General features: G+C 39.4%; 1 protein-coding gene across 1 annotated transcript in view; it reads left to right on the top strand.

Annotated features, from left to right (window-relative positions):
• The window catches only part of AGMO (alkylglycerol monooxygenase), a gene marked incomplete at its 5' end in the record, with an annotated part of 192,865 nt that overhangs the window by 9,755 nt on the left and 158,655 nt on the right, over positions 1–24,455 (top strand). The window contains one exon of the mRNA XM_082337856.1: positions 10,607–10,758. Coding sequence (XP_082193982.1) covers positions 10,607–10,758 — 152 coding nt within the window. The remainder of the gene's footprint in view (positions 1–10,606; positions 10,759–24,455) is intronic.

The raw sequence follows: 24,455 nt of genomic DNA on the forward strand, positions 1-24,455 counted from the left end.
GGTAGGGAAAGCTGACAGAAACTGCTAAAACAATATTTCAGCAGAACCCACAGCATCAGGGGAAATAGTAGTGCAAATCATTAACAGCTGAAGGTTAGATTAACACACCATTGATTGTATCCTCTCCCAGGGACTAATTTTCATTTTCTCAACTAGCAGCAATGGTTTGCCACTTCCTTAAAAAATCTGTGGTTGAATCTAAAATGGTGGGCTTCAGTCTGTTAGTTAGAATGAAGCTATAGATGCATCATTGCAAAGAGGTCTTTACATTTAATGAAAAAATTAGGAGTCACAGACCATATTCAGCCTCTGAGTATGTTTTTTCATTTCACAGTCTGTATAACAGAAGTACTACATATCTTGAGGGAAAACAGTATTTATTCAGTGTTTCTTACTTCATTGTTGGAGAAAATGCAAATCATAAATTGTTGATATTCGTATGCCAAATATTAAAAATGTAGGTGCAAGAGGAAAAGTCTAATTGGACAAGGTAATGTGTTTTGTTTTTAGGCTTATTAGACTCACCAGCATGTAGTAAGTCGAATTGCTTTGTGCGTACTTATCGTCTCTTGTAAAATAGCCCATACATTTCTTAAACATAATTTTCTCTGCCTTAATGCATACTATACATTCCTCTGCCTGTATGAATACTAAATGTTATATCCAATGAAAAGTAATTTGGGGGAAAGGGAGAAACTTGAATTACTAAGCTTACTCCCAGCATCCTAAATGTTGGTGGTTAAAAAATTTCTGAGAACTTTTATTCTAAATAAATAACTTTTCTAACTAACCATTGCCAGGAGACTTGAAATGCTGCTTTAAAAATATTCTCCCAAGAGAAAGTTTATTTGGGGTATAAATATCCACTATACAAGTATGTGCATTATTTCATATTGGCCCATTTCTTCTCTTAAAGCAGCAGAACATAAATCAAATCAAAAAGTGTTTGGGGGATAACTGAGGTAGGTACATTTTCAAACTCATTGGGAAAGTCTCCGTTCTTTATGGTCATGCTCAATTGCCAGTTTTTAGTGTTCAAATCTGCAACACAGTCATACAGTGTGTGAATGTATATATGTCTAACAGTGTTTTGTCAGTCAAGTCTGCAATGAACTCCATTTCTAAAGAGACCATTACAATTTTTATACATTATTTACTTTGGTTTTTGAAACAGAGGAGATTGAAGTTCTCTGAAGTGTTGTTGAACATCAGAAAGGAATGAGAAAATGCTTTTTGATTACTCCATGCTCTTATGCATCTCAAGATATCTGTACACGGGCAATAATTGAATCCTGTTTCTCCTGTAAACCAGTGTGGTTCACAGTTTTGTACATCATCTGGATTTTAAATAATCTTTTTCCAGAAGTTAGATTGAAGAGGCAGTTTCATGTACATTTTAGACCAGCACTGCTGCCAAATGAAGCACATTTGACTCTGGTTGCTCATTCCTGCCTCTGCACCTTCTCTCCCCTTTTGCCAGCATCAGCATTTCTGTCACCCCGTGGTGAAGTGGCCCAGGAAGCAGATCCAACCCCCCCCCCCCCCCCCCCCCCCATCATATTAACCTGCATCAGTTCTTACTGTGCAAAATCGTGTACCAGAACAAGAAATGGGCTTAGAAAAAAACACTCAGAGTTGCAGGATAAGAAATACTCAATTCTTTTGTAGCATTACTGAGTTATCTGCTTTAAAACATATGTAAAACTGCAGACTGAAACCAGAAGTTTTCAGTTCTTAATAGTAGCGATATGTAGAACTGATTAGAATGGACTTGGTTCAAGTTGGTGCAAGCAGTTCACAGCCCTGTGCAGCTGGCAGTGTCCTGACAGAACACAAAATACTTGCCTGCATGGATTTATCCATTAAAAGTAGGTCCCGGTTTCCTGAAGTATGTACTAGATACTTCACGTATGACTGTAGAAAATGATAATCTCATAGATTAGTGATTGCATCTCTTAAAAGAAAATTTGATACATGCAGTTTCTCGTAAATTATATTTTCACTTCAAGACTTACTAGGTACATTTTTTTCCTCCACATCTGTTTGACTAAAGCTTTGGACAGATGTTTATTTAGAGCATGGTCAGATGTGTTGCTTCTGATCCAGCTGCCCCCTCAGATCTGCCAATGTAACTGCACATTTAATTGCTCCCTAACCTGGTCCTGACAAAGTGATCCAGCTAAAAGCAGAAACAAAAGCCCCCCAAGAACTATAAAAGAGGTGTTTAAGCTCAGCTGCATTCATTTTGACAGAGCCAGGTCAGGGAGCAGCTATGCATGCAATTATGCTGGCAGGTCTGAGGGCTGGTAACCACCACACTTAGGGCAGTGATGAGCAGATGGGGCTAAACTGGAAAGGTAATCACTTAACCTGGTTAAATGACAAGTAAAGCTGCTGTGCCATGCCATGCCATGCCCCTAAACTAACCTAACTTCTGCTACTGCACTTCTGTCCTTCCTGTACTCATTTACATAGTCCTCCCTTTCTCTTGTGTTGGTTCAGGTGCTCATCTGATCCTGTGCAGGGGTATTTCAGTTCACTATGGGAGCAAAAAGGTATTTGCTTAAGGCGGAGAGACAGGCAAGTGAGTGGGAATGTGGCAGCCAAGAGCTGTATTGGCTTAGGCTCTATTGAACCTGCAGTCACGACCATGCCTGCAGCAGCTAGCTGTGGCAATTTAAGACACTACCTGCCAATAGATGTTTCAAAAAAATACGATTTTAATAGGTAACAAGCCTGAAGAGACAGGATCTACTCACCTCCCCATTCCTCCCACTCTCCAAGTAGCACTGGGTAGTTACATATTTCATAAGGGCACGCTCCTGGCTGCACTGTCCCGTATACATCGCTAATTGTTTCCACATTTTGCCATAGGTCACAGCCCTCACAGCTCTGTCAGAAGAACAGGTTTTGAAATAACTCACTAATCTTCTGTAGGTAAAGCAGTCAGAGTAGGATAAACAGTTTCAGTAAGGGTGTAGTGCTGTGCAGTAGGAGCTGGTAACATTTTCAGCAGGCAAACCTGACTCTGGAAGAGTTTTCTAAATCAGTTCAGTTACGCTCCTGGCAGTGACTGCCTACAAGAACAATCTTTCTTTGTCTAATTAGGTTTTTTTGATCTGGTTTGTCATCGATGAATTGAGTGAAGCTAAATCAGTAAATGTTAGGATAATTAATCCACACAAGAGTTACTATCTTCTCACTGCATCAGTTTAGCACAGTTTTATAAATTTGCTGAAAATCATGCTGTGGCCTTCGACCAAATCCAGCTGGGCCCAGTAAAAATGCTAGTGCTTCCAGCCTGCTGTCAGGTGCTCATCACCACCTCCCCAGTCCCCTGTTACCGTCTGCACTTCTCTCGGCGGTGAGTCCTTCCTAGGCATATCAGCAGCATTACCTTCAGTAGTTTAAACTGTAGAATTTTGTTAACCTGGTTCATTTTGTTTGAAGCAGGCTGGAGAGCACAGGAGTACCAATGAGCATATCTAGACAGCCTGGCATGCATGGAGTGCTACTTTTTGGTGATGACTAAGGAAAGCTCTGAGCTAGAGTTTAAAACTCTGGAGTTCCTAATGAAATGACATATAAGCTACTAAACATTACAAAGAAGAATTTGGGAGAGAGACTTGGGAGATTCAGGAAGTTCTCAAACTAATTGACTGAAACAACTGGTAGTCCCTACCTACCATAATGTTCTAGAGATTGCAGTATTTCACATGAGCCTGTCAGGGAGGCAATTACTCTTTTAGGTTGTAACCTCTTACACAGACACAGCTGTTTGCAGAATGCATATTTGTCTATGTCCTTACTATTGCATCATTGCCATTTTCTATACAGTGGGGCCAGTAAATGGCTTGGTGATTGCCTGTTTGTGAATCTCAGAGCCCAGCGTTGCACCTGCCATGTCTTTAGAAACAAAGACAAGCTATCAGTGTTTGTTCTCAGATATTCTTGTGCTCTTCTGTGAAAGCACAGGCTGTGAACTGAATTTGCCCTTATTGGAAATATGTTATTAATTAAGTTCAGTAGTCTCTGTAGCTCACAAAATATACCAATTTCTCAAACCTGTTAAATGTTTTGTAGATTTTTATTCCATGTTTCTGTATTTTTCTTTATGGTAAATTGTGTCAGTTTGCATGCATTTTGCAAAAAAACTCTAAGGGACTGCTTCTGTGTAGAGTACCCTTCTGACTGAAGCACTTCTCTGCTAAAAAATGCATTAAGCTTAAATCAGGAATCCACTAGATGGAGCACAGGGGTAGCATTTTTAGAGCTGGCCAACCTAGTTTCCTGGGTCAACACCTAGAAGTTATAGAAATTGGGGAAAAATGTCTCTTAATGATTCTGTAAATCAGTGTTACAGATCTGAAACGAATAGACTTTCACCACTGTGTATATTACAAAAACAATCATTTTAAAAGTTCAGAAGTATGACCAAAGCCGTTTAATAGAAATTCTCATGTAAATATTTTTCCTCATTTCATTATTTGATGTGCTATGATGTCTCACTGAAGTTATTTCACTGTATTTTTATAGACCATAGGAGGAGTCATCTGTTACCGGTTCCTTAATTCTAGATAAATTCAGCAGAACTAATCTGAGTTGAATGGAATACGCTTTTCTCTTTCCTCATTACTTCTGCTTATATGTGACCTTTGAGAATATTATTAGCTTGTTCCTAATCTAACTTAAATTCTAATGCAAATTTGCTGACTTCAGTGGAACAACCAAGTAGGAGAGATCAAAATCAGATCCTCTATTGGAAAAAGGTACTAAGTAAGCATTTGTATTACATTTCTATGGTGCTATTTATACAAATATTGAAAAGTCAGATCCGTTGCCTCACAGAAGACAATGTTCTAGAATCTCCCAGTATTGTGTGTCCTGAATTTACTGGAACAGAATTTACTGCCCGGTGTGCTGGGCAGGTATAAATAGGTCTAAAGAAATATAACTTCCATTCTCATAAAGGAAGAAGAGTAAGCTACAATGCCAGAAGCTCAGCTGTACTGAAGTTTTTAAACTAGGATTTGTAATCTTTTAAGGATCACATGTAATTAAATTTACCAGGAGACCTTGCATAAACTTAAGGCAAAATGTGTTACTACTATGGATTATATCACTAAAGGCAGTGGAACTTCTCATGAAAATATTTAAGTTGTGCTGTTTTTTCAATTGATTGCTTATTTATGTATGAAAGAGCAAAGATAAACAAGTGACTTGAATTATATAGACAGGACATGGACTCAATAATAAGAAAGTGTAACACTGACTTTTGTTCTTTTTCTTTCCAAAACCTGTTGTTTCATGTTTTATTCCACCCACTACTGTAAATTAATATTAGTGTCTTAAATTAGAGGATAAAAAGTGAAGTGCAAGAGGAATAGGTTTGGTGAAGAAAAGGTCAGCTCTGTCAAACAAAACGTTATGCAATACTGCGTACAGTACAGCTGGTAGGGATACCAAACTCGCCTCCATTTTCCCTCATTTTGCATTTGATAGGTTTTTTCCCCTTGAGGAAAATGGGGGATTTGCATTATTTAGGCTAAAATGCTAGAGAAGAAAGCCATACTGAGGAAGAGGAGAGGCTTTGATTCAGTTTTTGTGTCTGGTGGGAACATTTTCTCAAAATGTAGGTGCTATTTCCTGTAATCAAGGGCTTTCCAGAGCCTGATAATCATTTCCCAGCTGTATCATTTTGGTGAATTATTTTTTAGCCTTGGGTTATTTAATGACTGGTTTTGCATATTAAGAATGGGAGAGGATCATATTCATCTTGATGATAGAAAACAGGGAATAGAACTCCCACAGCTCCCTCTCCCTTTTCCTCCACCTTGTGGAAAGTTTGGCTTTGTGTTAAAGCGTGAAAAAAGCCTTGACTGCAGTATGTCAGGCATATTTCAGCTCGATTTGTGTCAACCCTAATAAGTCAGCTGACAAGGTAATAAATTGGGTGTCTGTTCAAGGCCTGGCACCTGTACAGGAAATAAAAGGGGATTTCAGTTGCAGGAGGTTTGCTTTGTTTTGCAAATGGACCTTTTCTCAAGGCTCCTCTACTTCCTCCCCCCTTCTCCTCTTTACTGAAATCATGTTATCAAAATGTTTATTTCAATTGTGACTGGAGCCAGTTTTTCATCTGGAAAAGAAAGCTCTATGAGTATCTTTGGAAATGGAAATCCCTATGCTTTCCACTCTGAAACAAAGGCTTACAGAGCATTTAATTATTCATGTATCCTGCTGTTACATATATGGTCTGAATAATTTCAAATTACTGAGGAGAAACTGCCTTTGTTCAACATTTTGAAACTTTACATTCATGTAGTTTGAATCAGGCTAGGGAAACTGAATTTATTTAACCCAGGGAAACTGTATTAGTAATAACTCACTATTTTTAATGATAATATAACTTTGTGACCAGAGTGTCTTAACATGTTTCCCTCTGTGTCTGACCTCCAAGGATGCAAGTCTGTTAAAAGCCCTTGAGAGCCGAGCTTTTGTAGGTCCAGCTGTAGAGTTGTGTTTTTAGCTCAGGGGCTGCGGGTTAGTTCCCAGTGTGATGCGAGGTGGTGACTGCAATAGCGGCGAGAGCTGAGGCGGTTTCCTTGGGGTCTTCGCTTTCGACACACGGATGTTCCTCCATGCTCAGAAGAGAGACAACCGCTATTGTCTCTGACCCTTTTCCCTTTTGGTGACTGTCCTGGGCACCATGGAAGCAGTTTCCTAAAACTTTGGTTTCAGGCTCTAAGGCTGGTCTGTGAGTTGGAGGAAGCAAAACAGGACCTTATATTCTTTGAAAAGAGGCAGCTGCCTTTCCAATTGAATTTCCTCCACCTTTTCCCTCCTTCATTATCCCATAGGGATCTACCGTAAGTAGATCTTCATGTCCACGTGGAGAGCTCATCTCCCAGAATTTCCTTCTTGGACTTTTTTAACTAGAGGAAGTGATAATCTCACCCAGTGGAAGGAGAAGGAGGGAAATGGTTTATTAAAACAAATATTATCACCTTTGAGTAAAGTATGTATGAACTTAAGAAACAAGGAGATGAGAACCCTCTCTCAAAGTCAAAACAGTCGCCTAAGTGCATACTTTGCACATAATAAGAAAATTTTCTGCAGAAATGTTCAAAATCCAAGAGGATAAATTATGCAATGTATATAATAATGTTTTCTGTATGGTCTGTCTGTTCTAGGATGTATTACTCCTTATGCAGAGTATTTGACTAGATGACAAAAGTCTTACCTACCTGCTTCTATCATATTTATGGTTAAAAACTAACATTTAAATGAGGACAAAGTTTTCTTAAGTTCTCTTCAGTATTTTCAAGAAGTGAAAATGGAACTTGAGGGAGAAAAAAAGGAGCAATATAAACCTTTAAAACTCCAAGTGAACTTTCAGAATCGTAATTGAATGCAAGCTCTGGACTTTCCTATCTATCACACTGTAAATTTTAAAAAAAATACTTAGCTAAGCACCTCTTCTTTCTCCAGCGCTGCATAGTGATATGATGGATTACTTTAAATTAATTACCGTAATCAGCTAGTGTTATGTGCTGTAGAGTTGTGAGTCAAGCATGAAGGAAAAAATAAGCAAAGTCTGACTTGTACAGCAAATTACATATATAAAAAATGTGTTGCAGGGTTAGCTCAACTTTTACACCTTGGCCTCAGCCTGTGGAAAAAAAAAAAGAGGACTCGAGGGTGAAATACTGAAAGCTGATCAAAAATGGAGGAAATGTACCAGTTCACATATCTTTGGATGTACTGCAAAGGCATTATATGTTAATAAAAGCAAAAGAACAAAGTAAGAAAACAGTACCTAATAATAAGTGATACTCTATGTTGCAAGAGGTGTTTTAAATTTCCTGGTCATTGAAAAGATGTTAAGAAATGCCCATTTCTTTGTGTTTGAATAATATCAGCTCCCTTCTGACCTGTTGTGAAAGGGATTGAGAATTTATACTGAACTTTACAGATGCCTCATGAGGTGAATTGCAAAAACCTGGTTGGACACACATAATCTTCTTTAAAAATATTTATAGAACACAGCTCTTATGAAAATTAAACATGTTCCAGGTGTGTATGGTCCAACTTCTGGGCATAGCTATGTTGTTTTTGAAGTGGTAGATACACCTGTCATTGCTAGTCAAGAGAAATTCTTCAACTGCCAGCTGCCCAAATGAAACTTCATGGGTTTTGTTGTGTTTTGGTTTTGTCCAAGAGAAAAATTGAGAGGATTGCAGTAAAGGTAGGAATGAGTTGCAGGTAAGATGTGGCAGCTGGCTGTGGAAAAGATATTAGTTCTCTTCTTCCCGAGCAACAACTCCTTGTACAGCTTCAGCTTCTCAGGATAAAATGGCGGATGTGATATTATTCTGCTTGCAGGCTAGTATTGGGAGCTTGGGATTTTCAGCTGACTTTGTTCCTCGTTAATAGAGAAACTAGCAGCACAGGAGCTCAAGATGTTTCCTTCCAGCCTTATTCAAAACACTGTTATGGGAAGAGGTGCTAATGCCAGAAGTATAAAAGCTCTGAATGGATATCTCTACAAAAATATGGAGGTGACTGCAAAGTTCAGTCATAGCATGGGGGATGGTTCGCAAGCTGAAACAGCCACGTTTTGTGAGGTTCCCTCTTGTTTCAGCGCAGCTACCCAAAAGGACAGGGCATGGCCAGACTGTTTTCAGGGGTGTTTCCCAAGTGTGTGAAACAAGACTTTAGAGAGGAGAAGGAGTATAATATGTCCTTTTTCAGTTTTGCAGATTCAAGTATTTTTGGGGCCATGCTGTAAACTAAATCATTGAAATCATATAAAAAATAATCTAGCTGAAAAAAAAAAATAAGGCAGGTTTTGAGAAGAAGTACTATTGAGAAGTGGCATTAAGACAAGAATGAGCAGACTCGGACAGAGACACACATGGAGACTCTTTTAGGTGATTTCAATGTAAGGTGAAATTCCAGGTGAGACTAAAGTGAAAGAGAGATGTTGGTCTGTGACAGTTTTTCAGCTGAGGTTTTGCAAGGCTGTGACACCTGTGTGCAGTTTGTTACCACCTCTATTCAAGTAGTGTGTTGCAGGTATGCCATTTGCAATCTCCATTTGAAGTTCCCTGAATTTGAATCCCTCTGTCTTCCTCCAACCATGAATATGATTTATAGATTTCTAAAATCTTCCACAACTTTGCACAAAGGTGTTGTTCTACTGATAATCTGCCCAGCCCCCTTCCCCCCCCCCCCCCAAAAAAAAAAAGATATGGCAGCAAAACATCTGGAAATGAGATTAGCTTTTCCTGTGTGTAGAGATGGTGCTAATGATAAACTTATTTATGCCTCTTAGGCCTTAAACTGAGGTGAATTTGAGCTACTGATATATATTAAAAAAGGATATGTGTGGCTTTCCTACAATTAGTATCTTTTCCTTACATTTTTCTGCTTGCTGTTTTTCAGAAGCTGCCCCAGTTCAGTTCACCACAGTCCCACAAACATTTTCAGCAGCACAGCAAAAGGGGTTAGCAGGAGGGGGTGTGAGGAAGCTGCTGCAAATCATTCTGTGGAATACTCTCTTCTACAAAAATGTCAGTTTAAATATACGTCAATCTGCAGCTGAGGTGCCATTTCACAGCTACCTAAGCCAATTTTCACCTGGGCCACTCCAGTGCCCGTGGCCTCTCATCTCTCTCATGCTGGGGTTAATGCTTCCCAATCTGTCAAAAAGCTCACCCAGCAAAACCAAAGCAATTTGTTTGGAGACAGTTCAGCCTCTGAATCAGTGAAATGATGACGGGAGGTAGTGGAGCACTGAGGGGAGGGTGTGACTGTGGCAATCCAAATGTGTATTAACCTGAACAGCTGTGGAGAGTTACTGCTGGATCTGGCCTGCCCATCCAGAGCTACTTTCTTTCTCCTCCTGGCCTAGCACTGACCTGCGTTAAGTCAGGGGTAGCTGCTCACTCCCTGTAGTCCAGGAACTCGGCAGCAATAAAAGCTGCTGTCTGGTGGCTTTCCTGCCTTTGCAAATTCATGACTTTTTCTCCCCCTTTCTGTCAATCCTGCCATTTCCCTCTGCCAAGTGCCCTTTCCCTTCTTTTCAAAGGCACTGGGCTTTGTCTCCTCCTGCTGCATTTATACTCTTTTAAAGTGAAGTGGTACGCCGAGCAGATCAAGTATCTCACTGCTCCCAAAGTCCTGTCACTTTCCCTGCCCTCCCTTACAATGGAAACAGTCAAGGTATTTTGATGTCATACGTTAGTGTTTGAGCATAATTGCTGCTATACTTCAGTCACTTGTGAGTTAGCAAGGATGGGTTTCTTCCAGACTTGGGAGAACAGGAACACCATAGCACCTGCCGAGCACAGGAGTGCTTCAGCCTTTGAGCATGCCTAATGCCACAACGCAGGTGGTGAATGGGTGAGGGCTGATTTTAAAAACTCAAGCGAAAGTTCCACTGAAGTCAATAGTAGTACTACTTGACAAAGACTGCAGAACTTGGAGACTGGTTTTATGTGTTACAAAAAGACCCCCATCTGTTAAATGGTAAATATATAGTAAAAAGGTTCTGTAACTAAAGTTGACAAAATTATTGATAAAACTTTTTGGATCTTTATTTCAGTGTTTTATTCAGAAGTGTTGACTTAATTAGTTATATCTACATGTGGAATAACTACAGACTCTTTGAACTGCCCTGGGACTCGCCATGGACATGGTATTTGACACTCCTGGGAGTGGACTTTGCATACTACTGCTTTCATCGCATGAGCCATGGTAAGAGTTAACAAGTTTTTCATGTATTAAAATACAAAATATATTAATTATTTATTAATAAAATGAGGTATTTAGTATAGTTTCTGTATTTAATCTACTCTAAGCATATATAGCTGCTCTTCTTCCCAAGGATTAGCAAAGATTCTCTTTTACTTTAAGCATGGGAAATAGCTTATACATGTGATTTTGTGAAAAGAGGGAGTATCATTTTGAAAGCAGTACCACAGTGAAAGTGAAGTATCATAGGAAGAAATTAGGAAGTGCATAAAAATTTAGGGTTAGTATCCCTATATGCCTGTATGAAAAACATAGCACAGTACAGATAACTATTTCAAAAGAACCTTGTGGATGTACAAAATGGAGGGCAGTAAGAAGCAAGGTCACCAAAATAATGGCAGGACAGCTGGGTATCTTCATCTCTTTCTCTGTGGTTTTAGAAATCTTTTTAAACTTTCAATCATTGTTTAATTGGTAAATGAATAAAAATGTTTCTATACTATATATATATAGATATACATATAAATAAGATATTTTAAAAATCCTGTCTGCAATTAACACTTGATGTTAATTCAGTAAATGCAAGCCTTGCCTTGTTTTTTTTTAGAAGTACTTTTTTATCCCTACTTGCTTTTATACATGAAAGAGAAAAAGCACAGTTTAGAAAGGATTTCACATTTATTTATTGTAACAATGGAGCCCATGTAAATCATGCCAGTCATTTCTGTACTTATATATTTTGAATATGTAATAATATCGATCCCTATGTATCTGTCTTGTTAAATATTTCCGTTCTACAGTGGCAACATATTTTTACTCTAGCCTTTTATATCCTATCTGAAAATGCAGTAACACTTTCTATCAGTCCTAATTTTGGGCCCGATCTAAAGTCTGTAGCAATGAAATAAGGATCTTCTTGTTGTTTAAGAGACTTTGGACTGGGCTTCTCAAGGCGGAGCGCCCACAGCTCGCAAAAGCTGTGGGATCTAGTAACGATACTTTATGTAATGCGCTTTCAGAAAGGGAAAATGTTTTGATGCCAATAGGTCAGCGGAATATATGGAAGTAGGTAAGAAAGGAGCCTGAGCTGCTGCGGGGAGTGGGAGGGAGGAAGGGTCCCTCCCAGGTGGGGATGGCAGGCGGGCAGGCGGGGGCGAGAACAATGCAGGGTGGGTGCAGGGGACAACAATGGTGCGGGGGGCCGGGGCTGGCGGGGGGACAGGGCGGGAGGCGAGGAAGCGGGGGGAGCTGGAACAATGCGGCCGGGGGGACATCGCGGCCGCGAGCTGGGAGCCCGGCGTGGGCGTACGCGAGACTGGGAATACGCTTCGCAAACAATGACATTAACAGTGCTGGCAGGGCTACAGCCTCAGGCTGAGAACTGGACCAGAGCGGGAGGCTATTCCTGCATTTTAAAATAAAAATAATTGCCTTCAAGTGTTAGAAAATCACTAGCCTGGCTGTGCTTTCACTGGAGTCCGTGGTAAAATTCCCACTGGCAGAGAAGGGAGCAGGGCCAGCTCCGTAGTCTCTAAAGCAATTGCACGTATTTCTGTTCCTGCAGCAACTTTGCATTTATCCTCGTCTGTTTTTCTATATTTTGAGAGGAACGTTGGGATTGCACACTTTGAAATTAATCACTCTAGCAGTTTTAGAATTAAAATCCAAAACAATTCTGTCTGTAAGTAATGGAGTTCAGGAAACTGCATAACAAAATGCTTCTCTTGTCTTAAGAAGGTCAGCGCTGAATGGTTCTATAAATGTTAATTTACTCTTCAGGTTACGGAAATGTGCTTGCTTCCCTGCTACTCAGCAGGGAACTGATACAATGTTATAGAAAATCACTCTAAATGGAGATTTTAGCTTAACCAACACTCTTTTCTCTGGTCAAGCAATGATGAACTCCGTAGCACAGCAGCACAGCTGTGAAAGTCGGCTGCTTCAGAAGTTGGTAAGGAAATACAAGTGTAGGAGATGCTTTTAAAAAATAAAATGTAAACTCCTGAAAAACACCTTTGCACTTTGAGAAGTTAGGGCCCTGGAACAGTCTCTGGTACAAGTGGACAAAACACACCCTTGCTGTAGAAAGTGACAGGGCCTGGTGATTCAGGCTTGGATCCTAGACCAGAGTTAAAAATTAATAGCACATGTATATCCCAGGAAATTCAAGCTGTGTGGGCTTATGTGTGGGGATGTAAATAATAGCACTAATTGTTTCAAACTGGAAAACTAAAATTCAGATACATTTTGCAGTTGTTTCTTAATACTTGATATAATTTTGATACAAAGAAGAATCATCATCATCATGTAGCTTTTCCTGTCTCCAAGCAATAATTCGATAACTCAAACCCCTGGCTTTTTACTACTTTATTTCATGTTGTCCATGCAATAATGGGATTGTCCATTCTTCTATTTGAATAAATTGTCTGAATCATTACAGATTTTCAAGTTTCTTCTGCAGCAGAAACTCTACTATACAATATCAAGTTTTTACCCAGCACTTGGGAAGCTATTTTTTCTTCTTCACTATATGTGTGTAATAGCTATTATCATAAACTGAAGTTATACAGCAACAAGAGGAAGTATTTTTAGGTGTGATCTCATTTTGCAAAGGATAGAGTTATTCTAAGTATGTGCTTGTATTTTCCATTGTTTGCAGTAGCCACTAAAAAGTTAGAAAATAAAATGTTTCACCACTTATTCCAGCATTCTTCTGGGCCTGATCCAAAAGCCATGGCAGTCAATGGGAGTTCTCAGTTAACCACTGCTTTTTCTTCTGGTGTTTTAATGAATTTATAAATCAATGTAACTTTTCCCTTTGTTTCAGTAAAAACACCCGTTATGGCTGTAGTACTAAGGAAAGCAAGCTGTAAAATCACAGGTTTTATTTTAGGGTTTTTTTGGGGAAGGATATGTGTGGGTTTGAGGGATTTTTACCAGATATTTTAATCTAGCATATATGGATTATTCCTCAAGTTTCCTCTCCAGGTGCAGAGTCCTTGCTGAGTTACTCCTGCTAGAAAGGGGGATTTGGCGGTCCCAGAGCAGTGCCGAGCCCTAGCCATGGTGCAGCACACCCCTCCCCGCACCCTGGCCTCGCGGATACTCCTGTTGCAGACATATGACAACGGCAGTAAGGAATTTGGAGGCTCTGTAAACTAATTTCTTCAGCAGCCACACCTTTTAATCAGGGGAGGAAATCTAGAGACTTCCAGATCCATGCAAAAACAAGAGACGCACTCGTGCAGAGCCCAAGTCCCAGCTGTGGGGTAGCGGGGGGTTTCGTGGCCGGCTCGAGCGCAGGGGGCTCTGCTGAGCCCCAGGACACCCCTGGGCTGAGCAGGGCCCTCGGCAGCGGCTGTGCTCTAAACCCCGCATCCCAACAGGGGACAACGGGGAACAGTGAAATTCCAGTCCTCTGTGGAAGGGAGTAGTTTTCAATCTATGCTTGCTGGTGGGTTGTGTCCTGCAGAGCAATGTGGTTTTCTGTCAGCCGGGGGACCCTCCTCTCCTCTTTCAGGCCCTGGAAGAAGCTGTCCAAGTCTGGCAGCCAGCAGGTTTAGAGAGCCTGTCTCTTTTTAAAAGCAGCTTCCAACACCTCTTCTTTTGTTCTCCTTTACTGCTGGGGAATTTCCATTGCTTCAGTGTCCCTCCCCTCAGACAACCTGGGAGAAGCGAGTTTCCTTCAGCGGGGCCAACCTCCGCAGCAGCTGCATTGTTCTGCCAGGGCCGTGGCGGCCCGTGTCAGCCGCTCGCCCCCATTGTCCGCTGGCGGCTTCCAGCTGCCCTGTGGGATACGTGACATGGTCCCTGTCAGTGAAAGGCTGAGCCAATATCAGGTGATGGTTTGAGTTACGTGCAGAGTTCGTAAAATAGACCTCAACTGATAAGTATATCCGCGGCAGATTCCCCAGCTGCTACATAAAATTTTGAGTTAATAGTGTGTCTCTTAATAATTCTGAGCTTATTTATGGTGGATGCGAAATTAGCCTTCTGCTACACCAGGTGTATTCTAGAGCAATAGTCTCTGAGCTTCTCAGATTCTCCCGTCCCACAGGACTGACCTTTTGGCCAAGGCCAGCTTCTGAAGAGTCAGAGAACAAAGAGGAAACGCTGAAAACTCACTTCAGCTTTGTCCTTCAAAAGGCCATGCCTCGTAGTTGTGGCAAAATGTCTCAACTGAGGATGTTGAGGAGGTTTTCTTTCTAAGATTTCCAAGAATTGGAAGCTTTGTGAACTTTTCATCTCCTGTTTTGTGGAATTTTTAAAAAAGGGGTTTTCTCTTAGCCATGACTTAAATTGCTTCTGCCTCTTCTCCCCGTAAGCATCTTTTGTTACAGTTTCATAGAACAATTTCTTCATCAGCAGAGCTGACTTCAGAAGTTTCTGGCCACTCTTTCCTACACCATGCTGCAGTTTACCACCCACTCCATTCTGAAAAAACCCTCCTGCACGGAGACTATGTGCATAAGATCATGGAAATAGTCCATGTTAAAAAACAGGGTTGTGTTGGGCTGCTTTCTTAAACAATTCAACTCAGTTCAGTAGCCATGGGGTCAACTGAGCCATGTCAAGGACATAAGCAACATAGGCCAAACTTACTAGCACAGAATCTGTGGGATAACTGGAGACTTCAGAGAGAGCAGAGAGGATTTTTGAGTCAGTAGTGCACAGGCAGGTAACTCATTCTTCTATAAGGAACCAGAGTGAATAAATTGGGGCAGGTAGTGTCTCAAGATTCATGCCATTAAAATGACTGGAATGGGCAACAGTAAAACCTAGTCCTATTCTTTCTGCTAATTATATATGTAGTCTGCAATAATAATCCTAATATGTTATCACTTTGGACACCAGTACAGTGGTTCACTGTTGAACGAGGAGATGAGTTTGAACTTGCAAGCTTATTAAAGGAAAAGACAGCAGGGCTCAAAGTCTCTTCACCATCTACATTTACTGTTCATTTTTGGAGGGTGTATTGGAATCATATGATTGTGCTGTCTTTATTTATCTGACCCATTCCTGCCTTTGAAGTGCTCCTTTCATCTGCATTTTATAATGTACTTGTCTGAAGTCAGTATATTAGAATGGACTTGTTAAGTAGATTTTATATTAAAAATTGATAGTATATTGAAATAATTCTGGATTTAAAGGATTTCAGATTTATAGGAAATTCATTATAATAAAATGATGTCTGACTTTTGTTATTGGGAACGTGGTCAGAGACACAAGGTTTTCTTTTCAGGAAAATCTGTATTCCCCTAGAAATACAGTAAATGACAATGTTCTTAAACATGCCAAAGGCTCCATTTGGGGGGCAGGGGGACAGGGTTGGGTGGTGGTGGTGGTTTTTTAGGCTTGTCCTTGCATGTGGTAAAATGCCACTGTTTACCTGACGAGAAATTCAGTACCATATTGATTATCCAGCATGAAACAAATTTAATTCCACCCCAGTGAAAGACAGAAAACTTTGGGAACTGTCAAGTGACTGAATGAAGCTCTGCTCTTTTTCTTGTCACAGCTTGTGTTGATTGCAAAGGGAATTGAAACCCAGTGATTAAGAGAAAAATATTCTCTTCTTGTGAATTTGAGAAAAACATTTTTTGCCATTCTGTTGTTGTTTTTTCTTATTTTTTAAACAGGCTTGGGAGAGCAGGATATTAAAATGCTGACTGCTTGCCTCACAGAAATAGCTGGTTGTCCTGTTTGCTGTTCTGTCTTCTGACTGATTCTAGTCTGATACCTGCAGACAGAGTAACATCAATTGAAAATAAATAGAGAGTTCATGTCTTTACGATTCATTCCCTGCCTTCCAACTCCACTGTAAATAAATGACATCATTTGTTAGTTCTATATGCTTATTTTTATAACTATGTATTTTGCCTTTCTCTTTTCAGAAGTAAGAGGTACTCCTTTACCATGCGTAATTTTCTGAGTGGAGACTGAATTTGTAGAAGACCACAGTCAATCTTAGTGAACAAAAATGTTGCATTCTTTCTGATATTTAAATGTATATTTTCGTTGAAAAAGTTCACATGAAAACTACCTCAGCTGCAATGAGGCGCCCTGACATGGAGTGGTCTAGGGTCCCATAAGATTATAGGAGCCTGCCTGTATTGTTTTCAGGTTGTTATTGTTCATAATAAGTTCCTGTTGTTTGAAAGACTGTGTTTTCTTGTATACTGGCAGGATTAATGTCCTGATATGGGGTGAGGTTGACTCAGTCTGTTAAATTTATTGTGGCACATGCAGATATCGGAAGCTCCTTACTGTTTTACTTGAGAAGCTGTGAGATAATAAGTGACTTTCTGAAAAATCTCTGAAACCCGAGGAGTTTAGAAGATGGAAATAAGAGGAAATCCGCTAGAGAGTTTTTGCTTAATATTAATTTCTGAATATCCAGAAGAGGTTTATGGGTGAATAGATTTTTTAAATATGTGATATGCCAGAGGTTGTTAAGAATGATGGTAATAACAAATCCACTGACAGGTTGGACAGCAGACAAAGTCATCAGCTGTGGATTTTTGACTCTTTAGAACTGCTGTAGGATGTGCTCCAGAGTAGGAATATGATGTAGTGGAGGGTGGGACATGGCTCGTTGCTACAGATGAAGGATTAAACTCCATGGGTTCAACATCTAATCCAAGAAGGCATAAGCTGCTTATCTTTGGGTGATGGAAAAGTATTAGGAGAAAAGTCATTATGCATGATTCTTGTAGTTTTTCTGTAAATATCTGGTAATTGCTTTTCTTTGCCACGGGATACTAGGAGAGATGGATCCCTATGGTTCTTATGAATTAGGCCTTGATATGAGTATAAAAGCAATCTCTTTTTTTTTTTTTTTTTGATGATGCCAGAGACAATATATCTTTTAATCTTAAATATCATGAAATATGTATTCATGAAAGCATGAGCTGAGACTATTATGACACAGTTTTTTTTATATCAAAAATTCAGGTGGTAATTCCATCTCCTCTCAGCACTGTTTTTCTTTTCTCAGGCTCCCACCATCAAGAGATCTGGCAAGCTCCCTGGTACAAAATGAAAAAGAAGCCATATTACTCCATTTTACTTGTTAGTTGTCTTTTCTTATGGCTGGAAAAGGGGCCAGCACAAATTTAATACTCAAATCCTGCTTTGAAGATTTACATAATACATTGGCCTTCTCGAGGCTCTATACATAGGCATGCTTTAACTAGAGGTACCTATGTGTGTCTGGAGGGTAGAATCTCATCTTTTTCCTACCTGCACTGCCTGGGTTGTTCCTGAGTGCACAGACTGGGGAAAAAGCTCTGGATCTGGTTGCACAAAAGCAAGCTTGTAACATGCTTTTACAGTAAAACATTAGAAATGTAAATTAAATATCCTTAAATATTCAAAACTGTGGGGAAAATCTCTGTTCTTTTTCATCGATGTTTTTCTTTAAGGTGATAAACCCTAAACTTTCTGAAGCTTTAAATGAATTCCAAAAGTCATTTGTGAAATTACTCTCCCATGAGATCCCTATGAAATGTCCACAGTGCATGGATTAAATGAGCGGTTGTAATGAAGAAACCGATACATTGCACACATGGCTGTTGTGATTACAATCATGCTCCTGACTATTAAACTAATCTGATAGAAGTGTCATTGTGCATGAACAATTTAAAACAGTATCTTATGGGATGAAGTGGGAGAAGAAATTTTGCTATAAATTAGCATGGGTTGACCATTTAAAAAGAGAGCTGTCTTCATCCATTCATATCCTTGGCTAGTGCTGCCCTCTAGTCTGTGCGTGTGCATTTTAAACAGGGGAAAAAAAAAAAAATCCCTTTTTAGTGAGTGGAGACATGAGTATGAAAGCATCTAACTCACTGTGCAGAGAAACAGTTCATTTGACATACTTTTCCAAGTGTGCTGCTGAAAACCAATGAAATGGTGCATAACACTTGTACTTCTTAAGGTGTTATAGAACGTACTGTAAAATGTGAATTATCCAAGCTTTGAAGTGAACCTTTTTGCAGTTAGTGAGTGTGGGAGAGGAGAAACTAGTTTTTCTGCAATAGTTTGAAGATTTTAGTTTTATGGGGTTTTACCTGAAAAAAGGTTTGAAATAATTCTATTAAATACACTATTTGACCTCCTAAATGTTGTAGAACCACCTTCAATCAGGTGACTTCATAAGTTGGAGAGCAACTGTTGGGAAGTTCAACTACTTGTTCAAGGAAAGCAGTTCTGCTATGTCTGTCTTCTCTTCCTTTTTTGTTTCTGTCTTAAACTTTGAATATGTATCGTACGCTAGAAACTTATATTTAGAGTAAGTGAAAACCCACCTGAGAATATATATTCTTGTTTCCCTTGATCTAATTTTAAGCCATGTTACTTCAGCTAAAGGCTTCTTACTAAACTAGAGAGAAATGTAAAAATGGTCACTAATATCGATTTCCTGAATAAGTTGCACACAAATCACTTGATCCAGACTCATTTTAAACACATTTATTTTCTGATTGGAGATGCTAGCTCTCAGTTTCTGTTACAGCAGCTTTGCACAGTCTTGCTAGAGGGCTTTGTCCTGGGCTGGAGGGATGCTCAAAGAGGGGTAAGGTTCATTTTTATGTCCCTTCCATGTTGTGCCAATCTGCTGACATCAGTAGATCAGCAATAAAAGGTACCAAATGTAACAACAGTTTTTAATTTGTGATATGAAAATGTGATTGTAAGGAATCAGATTTAAAGTGAAAGCACACGTCATATAATGCAGCAGTGGCAACTATTTTTTGTCACTAAGTTTTAAAGTAGAAGCAGAGGCCTAGAGAAATAAAAGGCATTGTTAAAACAGATGGCCCATGCTTGTGCTTTTTCTGTTACAAAAAGTTGTTTTTCTCCTGCTGTGCTAGTAAAAATTGCCTGGTCATTATTGCTCTGTTTGTCAGTCTGTATAGTTTTAGCATGGAGAAAGAAATGCACAGAACGCCATCTCTCTGCATCCCTGCTCTGAAGCAGCAATTTAGCTAATAGGTACTATGAAGGCCTTTAGTACTTTGCAATTTCAAATGGCTCTTTTGAAATTTCTTATCAAACACTTTTAAACTGTGTAGAATTTAGCTTCAGAGCACATTCACAGTCTACCTGCAGGGAAAGATAAGGTGGCTCCTGGGGCACATATGCGGTTCTATGGCTGGGGGATGCAGAGCAGGGACAGGGACCCAGCTCTCCTCTTGGGGAGATGGGCCGCTCTGAAGGGCTTGGGCTCGTACTTCTGTTCTTTGGTGGGACATTGCTAAAAACTCTTAGGACCAAGGACACATCAGAAATATCATTGCTATTTCCATTTCTTCCAAGGACACATGCTCTTAATGAATTTTTTTCTGTAATTTAAATACAGTTTTCCAGTGTGTATCCATTAATACATGTGTATTTTACGCTTGTATACATAGAATTTTTTAAAATTATATTTGATATTAGCTGATGTGACTGAAATATTTCTGAGTGCGTACAATCAATCATTTCAGAATTAGCTAAAATAAAAAAAAGAAAAAAGATCATAGAATCATAGAATAGTTTGGGTTGGAAGGGACCTTTAATGGTCAGTGTCGTGGTTTAACCCCAGCCAGCAACTGTGCACCACACAGCCTCTCGCTTACTCCCCGCTGGTGGGATGGGGGAGAGAATCGGAAGAGTAAAAGTGAGAAAACTCATGGGTTGAGTTAAAGACAGTTTAATAGGTAAAGCAAAAGCCGTGCACGCAAGCAAAGCAAGACAAGGAATTCATTCACTGCTTCCCATTGGCAGGCAGGTGTTCAGCCGTCTCCAGGAAAGCAGGGCTCTATCACACGTAACAGTTACTTAGGAAGACAAATGCCATCACACCAAATGTCCCCCCCTTCCTTCTTCTTCCCCCAGTCTTATATGCTGAGCATGACGTCATACGGTATGGAATATCCCTTTGGCCAGTCTGGGTCAGCTGTCCTGGCTCTGCTCCCTCCCAGCTTATTGTGCACCTGGCAGAGCATGGGAACCTGAAAAGTCCTTGACCAGTGTAAGCACTACTTAGCAACAACTAAAATATCCGTGTCTTATCAACATTATTCTTATACTAAATCCAAAACAGCAGTATACCAGCTACTAGGAAGAAAATTAACTCTCTTCCAGCCAAAACCAGGACAGTCATCTAGTCTAACCCCCCTGCAATGAGCAGGGACATCTTCAACTAGATCAGGTTGCTCAGAGCCCTGTCCAACCTGACCCCAAATGTTTCCAGGGATGGGGCATCTACCACCTCTCTGGGCAACCTGATCCAGTGTTTCACCACCCTCATTGTAAAAAATTTCTTCCTTGTATCTAGTCTGAATCTACCCTTTCGTAGTTTAAAACTATTACCCCTTGTCTTATAGCCTGCAGGCCCTGCTGAAAAGTTTGTCCCCATCTTTCTTATAAGCCCCCTTTAAGTATTGAAAGGCTGCAGTAAGGTCTTCCCCAGAGCCTTCTCTTCCCCAGGCTGAAAAAGCCCAACTCTCTCAGCCTTTCTTCATAGGAGAGGTGTTCCATTCCTCTGATCATTTTTGTGGCCCTCCTCTGGACCTGCTCCAACAGGTCCATGTCTTTCCTGAACTGAGGGCTCCAGAGCTGAATGCAGTACTCCGGGTACTCTCCAGGTGCTCTCAGTAGAGCAGAGCCGAGGGGCAGAATCACCTCCCTCAACCTGCTGGCCACACTTCTTTTGATGCAGCCCAGGATACGGTTGGCTTTCTGGGTTGCAAGAGCACATTGTTGGCTCATGTCCAGCTTTCATCCACCAGTACCCCCAAGTCCTTGTCCGGAGGGCTGCACTCAGTGCCAAAGATTGTCCATTGCTAATTGCACCCTCGGTTTTACTGACTGATGCATACTCCTTACAAAGACTAGGTGCATGATTATTTGCAAATTTGAAAAGGGTATTGTTTTTTTTCTGTGAGTAAGAAATTTTAAATAACTTTTTAAAGAAGACTAGAAGTGCATTCCACCCCAATCCCCAAATGGCAAGTTGTTCCTTTCAGGATATTACTCAGATTTCTAGAAGCTGGATGTCTGTAATAGCTTTACTTGCTTGCTAAAAATCTAGTGAGGCCATTACCATTTAAAATACTTTATTATACATTTCAAGATTGGCAATTAACATTTAAAGTGTGTTTGGAGCAGACAAAACATTATTGTATCTGGACAATGTTCTTTGCATGTATGTTTCCTTCAATGCATCTTTATTGCCTTAATTAAAGTATTTAAACTGCCAAAAACGCTTTTTGAGTATTGGAATGGCAATCTTTTCCACATCACACTCTATCTAAATTGATAGCATGCTGGTGGAAGGTGTAACTTAATAAAAATTGCTAACCGGATTTTTTGCCTTTTTTTCCTCTTTTTAATAGCTAAAATTGTCAGTAAATCCTTTTTTGGCATAACCTTTTTTTTTTTTCCTCAACCAAAGATATTTAAATAACCTACAGTATTTCTCAATTAGTTTTTCTCAAGAATCAGTAATTGTCAAACATGAATAAATTCAGCAAGGTTAAATATTTTAAAAGTAAAATTACTTTTTTAATCTTAAAAATGAAGGCATGCTCTAAATAGGACATAAACATCCTGTTGTGAGAAGGTATCTACAATGGTCTCATGTATAAATATGTATGACAGACAGATATCCCAAATAAGAATCACTTAGCTGTTATTATGGTATTCATAGTTGGATTCCACAAAGCACTTGGATTTTAGCACTGGATGTTGGCCTCTGGGCTACTTATTTTGATGGCTAAATGGGAGTCTTAGTATTAAAAAAAATTATTTCTGCTTCTGGTAAACAAAAATTGTGAATGATCAAATCATATGGGTATGTATGCATGGGGAAGTGCAAGGTTTTGTAGGGTCTAGGAGAAGAACTCTTGATTTTGCCTAGTTTTTAACATTCCAGAATTTCTTACACACTTTTCTTCTGAAAAAAAGCATGATCGTGCTCAGCCTCTCCGAGGACAAGTAAGTGGCAGTCATTATGCAGCCTATCAGTAAAACCGAGAGGGCATTTTTTCAGAAGTAATGCAGAGCAACCTGGGTACGTGAGCTTGTAAAGCACGGGTGAGATCTTCCATTGTTACTTTTAACTTTAAAAAAGTTAGAATTCCTTTCTATTTAATGAACATATATCACAAATATCACTGTCGTTCTAAGAATACCTTGCTGTATTATAGTTGTAAGTTCAGCAACGACAAAGCTATTGCTGAGTATAAACAGGGAAGTGCAGAGTCTCAGATTGCAATGCCGCTATGGCATGAGACATGTTTTCACAAGGAATCATTTCAGAAATCAATGACGTCATGTTCATGCTTCCCATGAACTGGAAACTGGCCTATTAAATTGAGACAGAAAAAAGTATTATTTTTTTGATTTTACAGCACAGTGGTGTAAGGAAAGTATATGCTTTATATGTGCATCATATATTTTACATACTTTTATGTTTTCTTTTATTTTCTTTTAAATTATAGTCACTATTAACACATATCGATGCTGAGATCCTAAAAAGTTTGTAGTCATAGAAATAAAATCTTACCTTTTCTTCAGTAAGGTAACCTATAGTGTGTTGCAGAAATAAAAATAAAAGGAGTTTTTCACCTGAAGCTGTCTTTTAATTTAATATGCTTTTGACTGGAAATTACCTTCTGTTTAAAAAAAGAAAGGGAAAAAGAAAAAAAAAAAAGGAACTGTTCCTGAGTTGTTTGTTGCCTAGAAGTGATATGAGGCAGGAATGAGAAAACCTGGCAAAGCAAACTGTCAAGTCTTTCCCCCTATTTGCGGCTTTGCTCTTCTCCTGATCTCTCTTATCCACTCATTCTAATGTGAAATTTTAAATTTTTTTATTATAAATGTTGTTTTGGTACTTAAACATATATTTTATTTGTTGATTTAAGGTTGAAAAATAAATTTAAAAATATTATGGAGAAATGCAGAGTTAAGTATGTAAGCTTGTTATATCATTAGCAGCTTCCCTTGTGCCACATGGGTAAAATGAATCTGAGTCATGAATGCTTTGCAGCATTCCTATGGGACAAATGGCAGTGGGCAAAGTGCCCACACTACACATAAAAAAATATAAATAAATTCATACTAAATGATAGAATTTTAAGAAGCCATAATATTCATTGTTGCTCTTTTGTCTTTTAAATATGGGTATGATTTTTAAGTTAACCTCTCTTCTAAGAGCATTTCAACTTCACCAAAAAGAGTTAAGTTGGAAAGCATGAAGCTGGTTCAAAGAAACAACAAAGGTGAAGTGAGTGCAACCTCAGGTAAACAACAGACTTCAAAAAAACTCATCGCATAGTTTGAATTCTTTATGTCTTGTCCAAAACATTTTGATAATCAATTTCAGATTGGATACCAGGATGGTGATTTGAAAAATTTAATGTCAGTGGTAGCTTTAAATTACTGACTAATAAGAAAAACTAAACTCATAATTAGATAGATTCAGAAATTATTGACATTTTCCTTTGCTAAATATGTATCTTTGGTAATAACATTTGAGTCTCTCAGAGTTGATTTTTTCATAGTTAAACTTCAAAGTGTTTTGTAAAGGAGGTGAGTTTCACCATGCCCCTCTGTAAAATAGGGGAAGGATGGCATAGGCAGATGAAGGGACTTTCCTAGAACAGTGGCAGAGCAAGGGACAAACTCAGGGGTGAGCTCCTCAGACTGGTGCC

This window comes from Platalea leucorodia (genome assembly GCF_965183815.1).
Source record: "Platalea leucorodia genome assembly, chromosome: 1".
NCBI classification, from domain to species: domain Eukaryota; kingdom Metazoa; phylum Chordata; class Aves; order Pelecaniformes; family Threskiornithidae; genus Platalea; species Platalea leucorodia.